Source organism: Gracilinanus agilis, chromosome 2 (assembly GCF_016433145.1).
Source record: "Gracilinanus agilis isolate LMUSP501 chromosome 2, AgileGrace, whole genome shotgun sequence".
Lineage (NCBI taxonomy): Eukaryota > Metazoa > Chordata > Mammalia > Didelphimorphia > Didelphidae > Gracilinanus > Gracilinanus agilis.
The window spans coordinates 586,403,370-586,418,764 of NC_058131.1; the positions used below are offsets into that span (position 1 = coordinate 586,403,370).

The following is a 15,395-nucleotide window of genomic DNA, read 5'->3' on the forward strand; positions in this document are numbered from 1 at the left end:
GTTTGTTGAAAACACTTAAATCTAGGGATTGTGGGACCTAATTATTATAAGGTTCAAGATTCCGAAAAATTCTCTTTCTAAAGATCTAATCTTGGATTACAAGAATATTTTCTCTCTCAAATAGTCTGTTTTCTAAAATTCAAAGGTGCATTTATTATCAGCATCTTCTCTGCAAAGAGCTGGCTGCCAGCACAAAAAAAAAAAAAAAGGCAAGCTGTAAGGCTCTTGTTAATAAACTTGCATGATTAAAAACAAAGTCATGACTTTCTATAGGCTAAATGATCAGTTAGTTCCCTGGTGAGCTTCCAGAGGAGCCTAAGCTGAGAAGCAGGTTATCTGTGGAGGCTTCAGCCACAAACCCATTTCCTAATGAGCTGAGAGGTTCTTTCCAATGTGGTAAAGGAGAGCTTGGGGTTCACTGACAAAGTTTTCATTTGAAGGCCTGGTGGCAATTTTCCTCTGGGGAAACAAAGAGAAGATCAGGCTTATCATTGGAAATATGTGTGTTTAAAAGTTAATTTCATTATGTTATCAAATTGCAGTTCTTCAGGGAACTAACTGCAATTTGCTTTAAATTAGATTCAGGGAGACGCATCAAACTAAATAGCTTACATAGGAGACACACTCACATAAAAAGAAAAACACTGGAGACCAAAGCTCCTTAAAATTTCTTGGATTATATTCCAACGAGGGGGAGGGGTGAATGCATTCTACCTCTAAAGCTCGATCATTACATTTCCAAAAGATTTCTGCAGTTCATCCAATTTGATAGAATGAGATTTAAGTGCCTATTAGTGTTCTTGACTGGGCACTTCTGCTGCTTTGGCACATAAATGGTGTTCCAGTATCCAATGGGATATGCAGTCTAATACAGCTTTAAGCTGGCAACACTCCTGAGTAGCTTTAAGTGTTTATCAACTCAGTAGGTCAAAAGTCCGGAGACACTGGGTGGAGCAGCAGTAAGCTACAAAACTCACAGTTGTCCTCCTAGAAGAAAAAAAAGGAAAGAGAAAATATGTCAATTGAAGAAAAAGCAAAATCATTTTCTTATATTACAACACTTTTGCTCATAGTTCTGAGGCAATTTAAAGAAGAAGAGATGTGTCTGCTTTTTAGCTTTGTTAGGGGAGGTATTGAGTGTTTTTGCTGTTGGTAATTTTTTGATGAAGGTTACTCTCTCTGAGTTAACAGTCTGGAGATTAGTCAGGCTCTTTGGCATATTCTAACTTCCCATTAAAGAACTGAAGGATTTATCATACAACAGAGGCTTCTTCTGAGAAATAATGTCATCGTGTGATACAATGGAGAACATTAACACCTAGGCTAGTGTGTGTTGTTAGGATGAGGTAGCATTTGGACCTGAACCCACACCCTCTTAGAACCATTAGCTTTTCTTTCAAGGCTCAACCTTATTTTTCTAGATCTTAATCGTTTTTGTCACAGACCCCTTTGGCTGTCTGGAAAATCATATGGACTCCTCAGAATGTTTGCAAAAGCATAAAATAAAATACATAGGATTACAAAAGAAATCAATTATGTTGAAATATACTTAAAAAAAAGTTCATGGATCCCAAGTTAAGAGCCCCTCTAGATGTTAATGCTATCTCTCACCTCAAATTATTTTGTATGTACTTATCTTAAGTGTCATATCCACTCATAAATTATATAAGCTCTTTTGAAGGCAGGGGCTGATTTCTGTTTTGTCTTTGTAGGACTAGGGCCTACCAAAATATCCCACAGAGAGGATATGTACTTAATAAATGCTTGTTGAACTGAACTGATGAGCATTTCCTAAATTATGTTTGAATAAAAATGTTTTTATAATGCTTGATATTTTTCATCATCTTTAGAGATCCCATCACACTTATAAGGAATGAATCAGAGATTTTTTGAATTATCAGAGAGGGACCTAACAGATCATCTCACCAAACTTTCCATACAAGGCATGAATTTCTTTTGCAACAGTTGAGAAAACTGGGCATCCAGTTTCTGCCTGAATGTTCTCAATGATGGTAAACTCAATTCTGTAATTATGTTCATTTCATTGTTGGACAGCTCTGAGTATTAGAACATTATTCCTTATCCTGACTCAAAATCTGTCTCTATTTCATCATCAGTACCAGTTCTACTTTCTAGAGCTACTGATTAAGTGTATCCCCCTTCTATATGATAGTCCTTCAAATATCTGAAGATAACCAAGATCCCTTGTTTTTTTCTTCCAGTATAGACATTTCCAAATTTGTCATCTGTTTGTCATATGCCATGTTTTCCAAAAAACTCATCCTGATTATCCTCAAGTTTGTTAACATCCTCTTCAACTGGTGCCCAGAACCTTGAATCAACTGCCTATCAGACATCTCTACTACACAAAGACAGACAAGTCAAAATCAACATTTCAAAAAAGAAATCACTGCCCCCCCTCCCCCCATCCATCTTCCTAACCTCCTTCTTCCTGCCCAGGTATCACCATCCTTCCAATTACCCAGTCATCTGTCGATGCCTCGGTGTCGTCCTCAGACTCTTCACTCACGCTCAAGCCACATATCCAGTCTATTGCCATCTTGTCATTTATACCTCAACAATGTCTCTCACATATACCTCCCGCTGCCCTGCTACAGACATCATCACCTTAACGTCTGGACTACCTCACTAGCCTGCTGGTTGGTCTTCCTGCCTTGCATCTCTTCCAGTTTCACTCTTATCTTCTGTTCACTTGCCAAAATGATCTTCCTAAAGCACAGGTCTGACCCGGTCACTGTTAAACTCCAGAGGCCTCCAACTGGAACTGGAACTGCCTCCAAGATTAGATGTAAAATCCTTTGTTTGACTTTGAAGGCACTTCCCAACCTGCCCCTTCCTTTTCAGTTTTTCTGCACTCTGCTGCCACTTCCTACGAGGCTTCTTGATGTTCTTCTGACACAACAGCCCATCTCCAACAACTGGCTGTCCTCCATGCCTTCCCTCCTCACCATTCCTTTCTAGCTGAAGACAGTTTGAACCCAGCCTCCAAAAAGAGGCTTTTCACATTCCTCCTCTGCCTAGAACCTTCCGTCAGACTTTCATTTTTACTGTCTCTATCCTGTGTGTGCAAAATTGTTTGCACGTTGTCTCCTCCTTTGGGATGCTCCTGCAGATCAGGAGCTGTGTTTTTGCCTTTCTTGGTGTCTCTAGAGCTTAGCATGACATTTGACACAGAGGAAGCACTTAATAAAGCTTGTGGACACACTGTTTCATAGGTTGTTTGTGCACAATGAACACTTTACCCTGCCATGGATCTAGTAGGTGCATCATTACAACTATAAATACTAGGCTTCAGTTCTACACAATTTGATAGACTTGAGCAAAAGTAAGCCAAATCTGGTCCACCACTTGTCTTTAAACAGCCCAAGAGCGAACCAACCATTTGAGGCTTACCAATGACATAAGGCCACAATTTGCCAACCAATGGACTGGAGGGCTCTAAGATCCTTCCATGCTGCTTCTGATCTGTTGTTAGCTGGGAAACATTTGGATAACTGAGTTTATTAGATCTGTATCTAGTAGGGGCCAGAGAGATTGTCCTTTTGTTAGGTAAAGTTACTTCCTTTCCTAAAAACAAACAAATTAAAAAAAAAAAACCCTTCACTTAACACCCCTGCCCTGCCCAAGGTGCTGACCCTTCCCTGATAAGCTATTAGAAAGAATAGTAGAGGCCCCACTTCCTTTTTATCCATTCACTCCTTAAGCTTTTGCCATCCTCTTCCATCCCCACCATTCTATTGAAACTTCTCCCTCCAAGATCAATAGTAACATTTTTATCACTGAGCAGTAGAGCAATGGATAAAGCACTAGGCCTGGAGTCAGGAAGACTAGAGTTCAAATTTCATCTCAGGCACTTATCAGCAGTGTGACCCTGGATAAGTCATATAACTTGTCTGTCTCAGTTTCCTCAAATGAAAATGGGGATAATAATAGCATCTATCTCACAGCATTTTTGTGAGGATTAAATGAGAGAATATTTGTAAGGCACTTATCACAGTGCCTGAAATGTAGCAGGAGCTTAATAAATGCTTTTACTTTCTTCCCTTCCCAAATAAAACGACCTTTTTAAAGTTCTTTTCACCTTTGACTTACCTAGAGTATTTGACATGGTGGACCACTTCCTTTCAATTAATATTTTTCTTGCCTTATATCCTTGTTACCACTTTATTCTCATGGTTCTTCTCCTTTTCTGTTCTTATTGATGGTTCCTTATCCTCTTATTCCCAAGACTTCATCCTTGGCCCTCTTCACTTTTCTCTCTGACATCTCTCCCTTAGTAATCTCATATACTCCTATCACTTTAGGTTGACAATGAAAACTTGGATCCACAACTAAGAAAGATTGAGTCATATCCCTTTTGGCTTATTTTCCAATGAAGAAAAATGAACAAAGACTCAATGCTATACAGTAATTTAGATATAAGAAACTGGGATTAATATGAATAGTCCCCAAGAAATACAGAAAATACTTGGGAGTTTTCTTTTTGAATAAATTCCTGGTAATAGCATGAATTCTCATCTTTTGTACTTAACAGAAGAAAAAACTAAATTAATTGAAGGTCTTGGGTTTTATTACATACTTAAAAAATGTCATTATAATGAATAAACACAAGCAAGCTATTCTCACATTAAAAACTATATTAACTAAAATTCCAGACTTAGATAATAGTCTAACAACTTTATAATAGAGAAAAGAGAATTTATGATAGAGGTAGCCTCACAATTTGTGTAGGAAATATTAAACATTTATGACATTTTAAATTTCAACAATTGACCAATTTGAAAACGGTTCTATATGCAATCTGCTTAAGCTGAAAATCTGATAATCAGAATCTCTAATGAAGAACAAGTTGAACACTGCTTTTTTTACAAGTCACACAGCTTTCCTAAGAAAGCATTTCTAAAATAACATTTATGTAGATTTTTTTTGGCTTGTGACCAAATTTAGGCTGTGGAACTTGTTTTTTATTTCATAAACTCACATTGCTTATAATCAGAAAAGTATCTACTGCAGAGACTAGGCACGAGATATAGCAAAGTATCTTTGGAAAGATTATACATCTGCTTGAATGAAACAAATGGATTAAATTCTACTTTTCCTCTTTCAACATTACTGTTAGAAATTTTTTAAACCAGTAATAAATTAAACAGACTTTTAGTATTAGTACTTAAATTTGTTTCTTAGTACTATGGATAGGCTATCACTACTTTGAAATGATTCTACATTTGTTCATTAATCATGGATTACAGAGCCCCACATGTGCTGTTCTAGGATTAATTTATAAATTTACACCAAATTGTATGTGAAATAAGCCTCAAACAAATTGGTCTGAAATGCCAACTACATTTTTGGAATTCAGCTGGCTAAACCTCTTTTTCTTTCTTGTAAGATAATTATGCAAATTGTAAATCATTTCACAGAAGGGATACATTTCACACCTCTACCCTTGATTTTTAAAAAGAGAGTCTCTAAGCAAAAAAATCCGAATCTATAAAGAAGTAGAACTTTCACTCACTAAAAGCCCAGTGTTCATAAGATAATTAACACTTCAAGATAATTATTTTTATGGTTCTATTTTTGTATTAACAAGCCCCCAAACCTTACAGATTTTCTTTAAAATTGGATCTTCATATTATTTTGTTACTCTTGATCTTATAACAATACATATTGCTACAAGGACACCAACTATTCAGTTGATGAAAAGAATAGTTTTGATGGTAAAGCCCTAGATGACGCCATAAGAATTATGGTGCTCGGTTGTGTGACAGAAGCCATTTTAAGTTAAACAGTAAATCCTCTAGTAAAGAATTGAGGGCAGCAAAAATGGTGTGAAGAATATCTGATAAAATTTGTTGGATTAGATTAAGTGACTATCCTAATATCTAGTGGCAAGACAGAGGGGAATAAAAGCATTTCAGCTCTGTTAAAAAGATGAGAACTATATTTTTAGAACAAATATTAACTGAATATGACTGGCACAGATTATATTTCATGAAAATAATAAGAAATGGGGGCATTTGCAAACTCAATGAGAAATTAAAAACAAAAAAGGCGTTATTCTTGGTTCATATATCCATGTATATACATACATATATATTCAAACAAACAACAAGGAAAAATTTCATGATTTAATCTGGTTTAATTAGCTTCAAAACAGTATGTGAAGGGGGCAGCTGGGTAGCTCAGTGGAGTGAGAGTCAGGCCTAGAGACAGGAGGTCCTAGGTTCAAACCCGGCCTCAGCCACTTCCCAGCTGTGTGACCCTGGGCAAGTCACTTGACCCCCATTGCCCACTCTTACCAATCTTCCACCTATGAGACAATACACCGAAGTACAAGGGTTTAAAAAAAAAACAGTATGTGAATAATATATTTAGGTAATGGTTTCCTTGTTTAAAAGCAACAATCTAGTGAAAGGTCAAATTTATATTACAGACAAAATGATATGACTTAAGGAACCTGAGACTTGATTACAAGTGATACGTACATGTATTGTTAGATAAATTCACTCATTAGATATAAAGAAGAACATATATGGGAAAATAAGTACAGGTACAATAAAACATAAAGTGGGCTGTTTAAAAATATGTTGAGATTCCTTCTACTTATATTTGGTTTAGGGAAAATATTTTCTTTCTGTGTTTATAGAGTTTAGATCGTTATTAGTGGCAACTTTTTATTAGTATTTTTAGTGAGTTCTCTCATTTTTTGATAACAAAATTGATACATCTGAAGATGAATACCTTATAAAATTCTGTATTTCTAATTTAATTTTTAATTAATTAATTTTTTAAAAATTTTGAATATTTTCTCCAATTACATATTTCATGTTCTTTATCTCTCCCCCAATTCCCCCTGATCCCTCTTAGCCAACACACAATTCCACTGGGTTTTACATGTATCATTGATCAAGCCCTAATTCCATATTATTGATAGTTGGACTATAGTTATCATTTAGTGTCTACAACCCCAATAATATCCCCAACAGCCCATGTGTTCAAGAAGTTGTTTTTCTTCTGTGTTTCTCCTCCCACAGTTGACCCTCTGTATTTGGCTAGTTTTTTTTCTCATAAGTCCCTTAGCCTTGCTCTGGATCCTTGCATTGCTGCTACTAGAGAAGTCCATTATATTTGATTTTACCACAGTGTATCAGTCTCTGTGTACAGTGTTCTTCTGGCTCTGCTCCTTTCACTCTGCATCATTGTGATTTCATGTGAACTGGAGGTCTTTTCAGTTCACATGAAATTCCTCCAGTACTTTATTCCTTTGAGCACAATAGTATTCCATCACCAACAGATACCACAATTTGTTCAGCCATTTCCCAATCGAAGGACATTCTCTCATTTTCCAATTTTTTGCCACCACAAAGAGTGCAGCTATAAATATTTTTGTACAAGTTTTTTTCCTTATTATCTCTTTGGGGTATAATCTAAGCAGTGCTATGGCAGGATCAAAAGGCAGATAGTCTTTTAAAGCCCTTTGAGCATAGTTCTAAATTGCCATCCAGAATGGTTGGATCAGTTCACAACTCCACCAGCAATGCATTAATGTCCCAATTTTGTCACATCCCCGCCAACATTCATTATTCTCCCCTGCTGTCATTTTAGGCAATCTGCTAGGTGTGAGGTGATACCTCAGAGTTGTCTTGATTTGCATTTCTCTAATTATTAGAGATTTAGAACACTTTCTCATGTACTTATCGATAGTTTTGATTTCTGTATCTGAGAAGTGCCTATTCATGTCCCTTGCCCATTTATCGATTGGGAGATGGCTTGATTTTTTGTACAATTGATTTAGCTCCTTGTATATTTGAGTGATTAGACATTTATATGAGTTTTTTGTTATAAAGATTTTTTCCCAATTTGTTGTTTCCCTTCTAATTTTGGAAGCATTGGTTTTGTCTGTACAACAACTTTTTAGTTTAATGTAGTCAAAATTATTTATTTTACATTTTGTGATTTTTTTCTAACTTTTGCTTGGTTTTAAAATCTTTCCTTCCCCATAGATCTGATAAGTATACTATTCTGTGCTCACCCAATTTACCTATAGTTTCCTTCTTTATATTCAAGTCATTCACCCATTCTGAGTTTATCTTGGTATAGGGTGTGAGATGTTGATCTAGGCCCAATTTTTCCCATATTGTTTTCCAATTTTTTCCAGCAGTTTTCATCAAATAGCAAGTTTTTGTCCCAAAAGCTGGGTTCTTTAGGTTTACTGAAAACTGTCTTGCTGAGGTCACTTACCCCAAGTCTATTCCACTCATCTTCCCTTCTGTCTCTTCACCAGTACCATATTGTTTTGATGACCATTGCTTTATAGTACAGTTTAAGATCTGGTATTGCTAGGCCACCTTCCTTCATATTTTTTTCATTATTTCCCTTGATATTCTTGGTCTTTTGTTCTTCCAAATGAACTTTGTTATAGTTTTTTCCTAATTCAGTAAAAAAGTTTTTGGTAGTTTGATGTTATAGCGCTAAATAGGTAAATTAATTTGGGTAGGATGGTCATTTTTATTATGTTAGCTTGTCCTACTCATGAGCAATCAATGTTTTTCCAATTGTTTAGATCCAGTTTTAATTGTGTGGAAAGGGTTTCATAGTTGTGTTCGTATAATTCCTGTGTTTGTCTTGGCAGATAGATTCCCAAGTATTTTATATTGTCTAGGGTGATTTTAAATGGAATTTATCTTTCTAACTCTTCCTGCTGTGATGTGTTCAGAAATGCTGATGATTTATGTGCGTTTATTTTATATCTTGCAACTTTGCTAAAGTTGTTGATTATTTCCACTAACTTTTTAGTTGATTCTCTAGGATTTTTTAAGTATACCATCATATCATCTGAAAGAGTAATAGCTTAGTCTCCTCATTGCCTATTTTAATACCTTCAATTTCTTTTTCTTCTCTAATTGCTACTGCTAGTGTTTCTAGTACAGTGTTAAATAATAGAGGTGATAATGGGCATCCTTGTTTCACTCCTGATCTCATTGGGAATGCTTCTAATTTATCCCCATTGCAGATGATTTTTGTTGATGGTTTTAGATATATACCATTTATTATTTTTAGGAAAGGACCTTCTATTCCTCAACTTTCTCGTGTTTTCAGTAGGAATGGGTGTTGTATTTTGTCAAAAGCTTTTTCAGCATCTATTGAGATAATCATGTGGTTTTTGTTGGTTTGCTTATTGATAAGGTCAATTATGTGGATGGTTTTTCTAATGTTGAACCATCCTTGCATTCCTGGTATAAATTCCACCTGATCATAATGAATAACCCTCATGATCATTTGTTGGAGTCTTTTTGCTAGTATTCTGTTTAAGATTTTTGCATCTATGTTCATTAGGGAGATTAGTCTGTAGTTTTCTTTCTCTGTTTTTGATCTACCTGGTTTTGGGATCAGTACCATATTTGTGTAATAGAAGGAGTTTGGTAGAACTCCTTCTTTGCTTATTATGTCAAATAGTTTGTATAGTATTGGAATTAGTTGTTCTTTGAAGGTTTGATAGAATTCACTTATGAATCCATCTGGTCCTGGGAATTTTTTCTTAGGGAGTTCTTTGATGGCTTGTTCAATTTCTTTTTCTGATATGGGATTATTTAAGTATTCTATTTCTTCTGCTGTTAATCTAGGCAATTAAATTCTGTATTTCTAAAATCACTTTATAATCCCTAAAAATAAGTAAGCAGTACAACTGTGTGCACAGGACAGCAAAGTTGTAGAGATAGGTCTTTATGAATTATACAAGGACATCACTATGCTAGGCTGTTTAACTGTACAACAACCCCAAACAGGTCAGCCCATTTCACAATCATTTGGGGGCACTTTGAACACTCTGGGGCACAAATATTTATATTTGTAGATATACAGAATATATGATGGGGCTAAATTCAAAACCAGATACATGGGACAAAATTAGGGCCGTAAATACTCCTAGTCTTAAGTTTACCTATTTCAAGTATTTATCTTGATCAGAAGTACTAGCATACAATAAAGAGTTGATTAACTTAGATTCCAATTACAAAATATAATTTATACAATTAAGATACATAAAATATGAGATGCATTTTTATTTGGTAATGTCAAAATAGAAGTTCTTTACTTAGAAATAAACATTGGTTTTGGCAATAAGATGTAAAATAGTTAAATGTACTAATTGATCAAATATTCTCTGCTGTGAATATTAAGTGATGTTTGCATAGTGACAATGGTTTAGGTACATCACTGTTATTTCAATTAGCTTCACAGATTTGTGTTACATTTAGTTTAAAATAAATAATTTTCTAGATTTTTAAAAAAATGTCTGATTCTTTTGGAGGAGAAGAGCTTCAAATGCTAGTTTACAAAATTTATTTAGATACTGGGTGATCAAATATATTATTCTATTACAAACATAACCAATCCTAGTGATTTAAAAAATGAATCTTATCAAAACCTTTTATAGCATATTACATAAGAATACAATTGATTTCATTTTCAGCAATAAGACATTGGAGATCTAAAGACAAGCATTTGGTTTTCAGTTACAAAAGAAAGTACTCTAAATGACCATGATAGAAATTGTAGTGAATTATTTTATTACAATCTCCATGGCAACATGGGAAGAAACATGGCTTAGTGGCCTGAGATGGAAGCCACAAACTCTCAATTTTAAACTCTATCCTAGCCATTAACTCATCATGTGGCCTTAAGGCAAGTTACTTTGCACCTCAGCATCTATACCTTATCTACTACAAATGCTGGTTGAATTCACTAAAATGTCACACCGTTTTAAGTGCTATGTAGTAAATGTTAATTTTTACTAGATTACTACTATTAAATCTATATTCTTAGGTTACAAAAGACTACATCTGACCTTCCAGGATTGAATTGTTTTTTGGAGAATGTATTTTTCACCTCAGTAGTCAAAATGTAAATTTGCTTGGCCTCTGAAGAATGGAAGGATGTTGGATTCTTCCTCAACTCTCTCAAATAAGCACAAATGTGATTAATTACTATGGAAAATTTATTTCTTAAAAAGAAGTACTAAAAAATTTCTATTTGGAGTCTCCTGGGATACCCTAATTATGTTAATGAGAACACCTATTTCAATTTCATAATTCCTTTTTCACTTTAAGAAGCGAAGATCACCTTAGTTTTGAAGTGATAACACTTCTGATAAAGACAAAACCTTAAAAAGATTATCTTGAGATTAGGAGGAAAATAAATACCACTCACATATTTCCTAGTTGTTCTCATTAATCTGGGTAGTATCTTTTTAAAAGCAAAATATACCATAATACAAACATTTTTGATAAAGAGGCATCTTGTGTCTATGGAAAATATTAAAAGCAAAATTTTCTGATTGATGCTTAATTTAAAAATGCGTATATGGTCAGCTGGGTGGCTCAGCAGATAGAGAGCCCTAGAAACAGGAGGTCCTAGGTTCAAATCTGGCCTCAGACACTGCCTAGCTGTGTGACCCTGGGCAAGTCACTTAACCCCCATTGCCTGGCCCTTACCACTCTTCTGCCTTGGAGCCAATGCACAGTATTGATTCTAAGACGGAAGGTAAGGGTTTAAAAAAAATGCTTATACATTAACCTCTCTTATATGAAAGTCCCTTGTCCAGAAACATCACCAATGGAAAACATGAACCAAAACCTCAAAGACATTAAATAAGGCTCTGCTTTGGATGGACAGATGTCATATAGCCCTTACACTTTGCTTATGGTAGACCACTTCTGGTCCTTACCAGGAGCCTAATTACACTACCTTATACATAATTCTATGAAAGTTCGTCATGTGGCTTTCCAGGCCACAGCAAATTAAGAAGCAAATTAGAAAGGAATAGAGAAGAACTCCTATAAGGAAGCATATTAACACCAGCTAAGAATAATAAGAGATACCTAAAAAGAGGCAGAGGCAAGAAGATTAGTCCTAAAAATTCGAAAGAATAATCCACTAGGACTAAAATGTGGTTGGGACAGAGACAAGGCCTTGGAGACCAAACATTCCCTGATAAAAGTATCATCATGCTATAGCATGCTAACCAATATAAAATGATAGAGTTATAAAAAAGGTTAAATTATACAAAGTATAAATCATAATTGTATGTTACATTGGGAGTAGGCACTAAAGTCACAATAAGAGATTGAAAATCTTGTATCTGACCCTATGCTGAAAATTGAGGCTGGATAAGGTGGCAGTGCTTATCCACTAAATGAGAGAAAGAGAGAGAGGCAGAAAGACAGGGAGAGACAGACAGACAGAGAAAGAGACACAAACAGACAGACAGAGACAGAGAAAGGGAGAGGGAGAGAGAGTATGTGTGTGTGTGATTAGAACAACAGAATCCACTGGGGGAAGAGAAATGACTTGGAGACCTAGAAAGCAGAATAATGGTTCCCCTATCAAGTTCACTCTGAAGCATATTCAGTGGCTTCTCAAGTGGTAATTAATCCCTCACTCAAAGGCACTTACCTCATGCTTTACTGAGAATATAGAAGCTACTTGTGGAGTAGCCCCCAACATAGCTTTCCTTTCCTGACATCATCCCCTATTCTCTCCTTTTTTATTCCAACATCAAACACACATCTTGCTGGAAGTCACATAACTGCTGCCTGCCTCAGTTTCCTCAACTGTAAAATGGGTACAATAATAATACCTCCAAGGGCTATTGTGAAGATCAAATGAAATAGTATCTGTAAAACACAGCACAGTGCCTGGCCCATAGTAGGTGCTTAATAAATGATTATTTTCTAATTGGACATTTTGAATTAGATATTTGATATCCACATATCTACATATTCACAAAAGAACTCATCATCCTTACGCCCCACAGCCTCCCTCTTCCAAATCTCTCTATTTTTGTTCAGGATACTACCAGCTTTCCAGTCACACAGATATTCAATCTTGAAGTCATCTTTAACTCCTAGTTTTCCCTTACCTTACAGAGTCAATTAGTCACCAAATCTCAATTCTATCCCCAGAATAACTTATATGTAGCCACACAACCACCAGCCAAGTTCAGGCCCTTATCACTTTTCAACTCATCTATTTCAGCAGCTTGCTAATTGCTCCTCCTGCCTCAAGTCTATGCCCTTCTCCCATCCTCTGAGCACACCACTCCTAAGGTATCATGCCTAAAACAAAAGTTTTGTACTCAGAACACTCCAATAGCTTATGATTTCCTGTAGGATCAAATACAAACTCCTATTTTTTTTTCTTTTGGGGCAGTAAAGACCTTCACAAGTTGGCTTCAATCTGATTTACAAATAACTCCTTCTCCTATATTCTGTGGTCTAGACAAACTGACCTTTTTTTCTGGTCCAAACACATAACACACTCTTGTCTTCGTGCTTTTTCACACACCGTACCCCTCCCTCCATCCCATGTCTAGAATGCAGCCCTCCTCAATCTTAGCTCAGGTACCACATGAGTCCTTTCTTGATCTTCCCAGATGCTAGTGACTTCCCTCAAATGCTCTTTTGTATGGTTTGTCTAAAAATACATATTTATGTAGCTGTGGTCTCCCTGGCAGGGGCAAGATCTGTTTTACTGGTCTTTGTATCTTCAATGCCCAGCACAGAGCAGATGCTTAATAAAGGCTTGCTGATTTATGGACTGAATTGCCCATATTATTTATTTGTCTCTTTCTCCATGCATAGTTATATAAATGAATCATGAGTATAATATAATCCCATTATATTTCAGTTTATAAAATATATATTTGACAAACATTTGCATTAAAGATAAGATAGGCATAAATGTATATGCATTTTAAGTTAATTAAAAATCAACAAAAATATCTTAGGTGGTGATGTCTATCCTTAATAAAGCAATTTTCAGTTCTATGTTGTGCCTAAAAACAGAGCCTGGGCTAACTGCAGGACCAAATAAGAAATACATGATTGGGTGGCAATATGTATATGTAGAACGAGTATACATATCAATAAGAACATAGATCTTTGTGAATATTTGAGTGGCATTAAAATGATAATAAAAGTTTTGCAATAAGACAAAATAAATTTAAGTTGTCTAGAAATATGGAAGTAATTAATTAGTTAAACATTATAAAGGTAGTTCCCTAAATCCAGAAAATGCATATGTTAAAGGTGTCATATTAAAGAAGGTTTAAAAATTATCATGTTATGACTACACATATATAATCTATATCTAATTACTTGTTTCAGAGAAGAAGAGGGGAAGGAAGGGGGAGAATTTGGAATTCAACATCTAAAAAAACAAAGGTTAAAATTGTTGTTACATGTAATTTGAAAAAATAAAATATAAAAACATTTACCTAAAATTTTTAAGCATTTTATTTTTTTTAATCTCTAGGCTTTTTGTGTGTGTGTGAACACATGAAACTTTAAGGCACCTAAAGATTCATGCTAAGGAATAGAATATGGGAGATTACCTTCGGAAGGGCTGAAGAGGCAAAATGTAAAATTAAAAAAAAAATACTCTGTTAATTCCAGGGTGTGGAATTAACTGACAAGCTACATGCTCATTGGTTAGTAATATCTACTACCCCAAAGGGCTGGGTTAGCTATCTTATATAACTTATTTTTTTGTTTCTTGGCATCCCTTACTGCCTAGAGGCTATGATGAACATGAAAGATGAGTAAGAAAAAACATGAAGAACAATCTAGTTTAAATATCAACATGCTGAAAAATTTCAGTATATTACAGAAAGATGAGTTAATAAATAGTGGTAATTTTCTTTCTAATATTAAAAATGTTCATATTTCACTTAGAATGCATCTCAGAAAACATACTGTGGATTTTAAATGATAAATTAAAAAAATTCTCCTATTATTATATATATGTATATATGTTTTTTCCTTGTATTTGATCCCTGTGTAAGGCGGAAATTTCAGTGTATATTTTAGTGTAATTACCCCTGGTGCAGCCCCGCCATTGGTGTCTCTCTCAGGGGAAAGAGCTTTGGGTAGACAATAGTAAACATTGGCTCACTACAACGGTGACAATGTCCCAGAGGGCAGTGTAGCAGCTCCAGGAGACTTTTGGGTAATGAGATTGGAGACAGGAAGTTCAAATCTGAAAGATAAAAAACCATGTATACAAAATAAAAGAACAATTTTCATCAAAATCAGTTTTTTAAAGTGGTATCTTCCTTAATTATCAGATATGTTCAAGTTCATTAAAGGTACCACATTTGCCCTTTTTGCTGTCTTCTACTGATGTTTTTTCTTAAGTAAAAAACTAATATTATTTCAAAATTTCTGTATTTTTAAAATGAAGTTTGAAATATAAATCACACTTAGAGTAATCAGAAATAATACTTATAGATATAAGAAAGAAGATTTAAAAAGTTACAAAAATAAATAGTAAAAGAAAAACAGAAGGATTTCTTGACATGAATTCATCAGAAGGGA

General features: G+C 35.0%; 1 protein-coding gene across 2 annotated transcripts in view; it reads right to left on the reverse strand.

Annotated features, from left to right (window-relative positions):
- Positions 1–658: 658 nt before the first annotated feature.
- Positions 659–15,395, reverse strand: part of LRRC28 (leucine rich repeat containing 28) — a 167,765-nt gene continuing 153,028 nt past the window's right edge. For both annotated transcript variants that reach the window (XM_044665420.1, XM_044665419.1), the window contains 2 exons: positions 14,898–15,057; positions 659–987 (listed from right to left, as the gene is read on the reverse strand). In XM_044665420.1, coding sequence (XP_044521355.1) covers positions 915–987; positions 14,898–15,057 — 233 coding nt within the window. In that variant the 3' untranslated portion in view covers positions 659–914. The remainder of the gene's footprint in view (positions 988–14,897; positions 15,058–15,395) is intronic.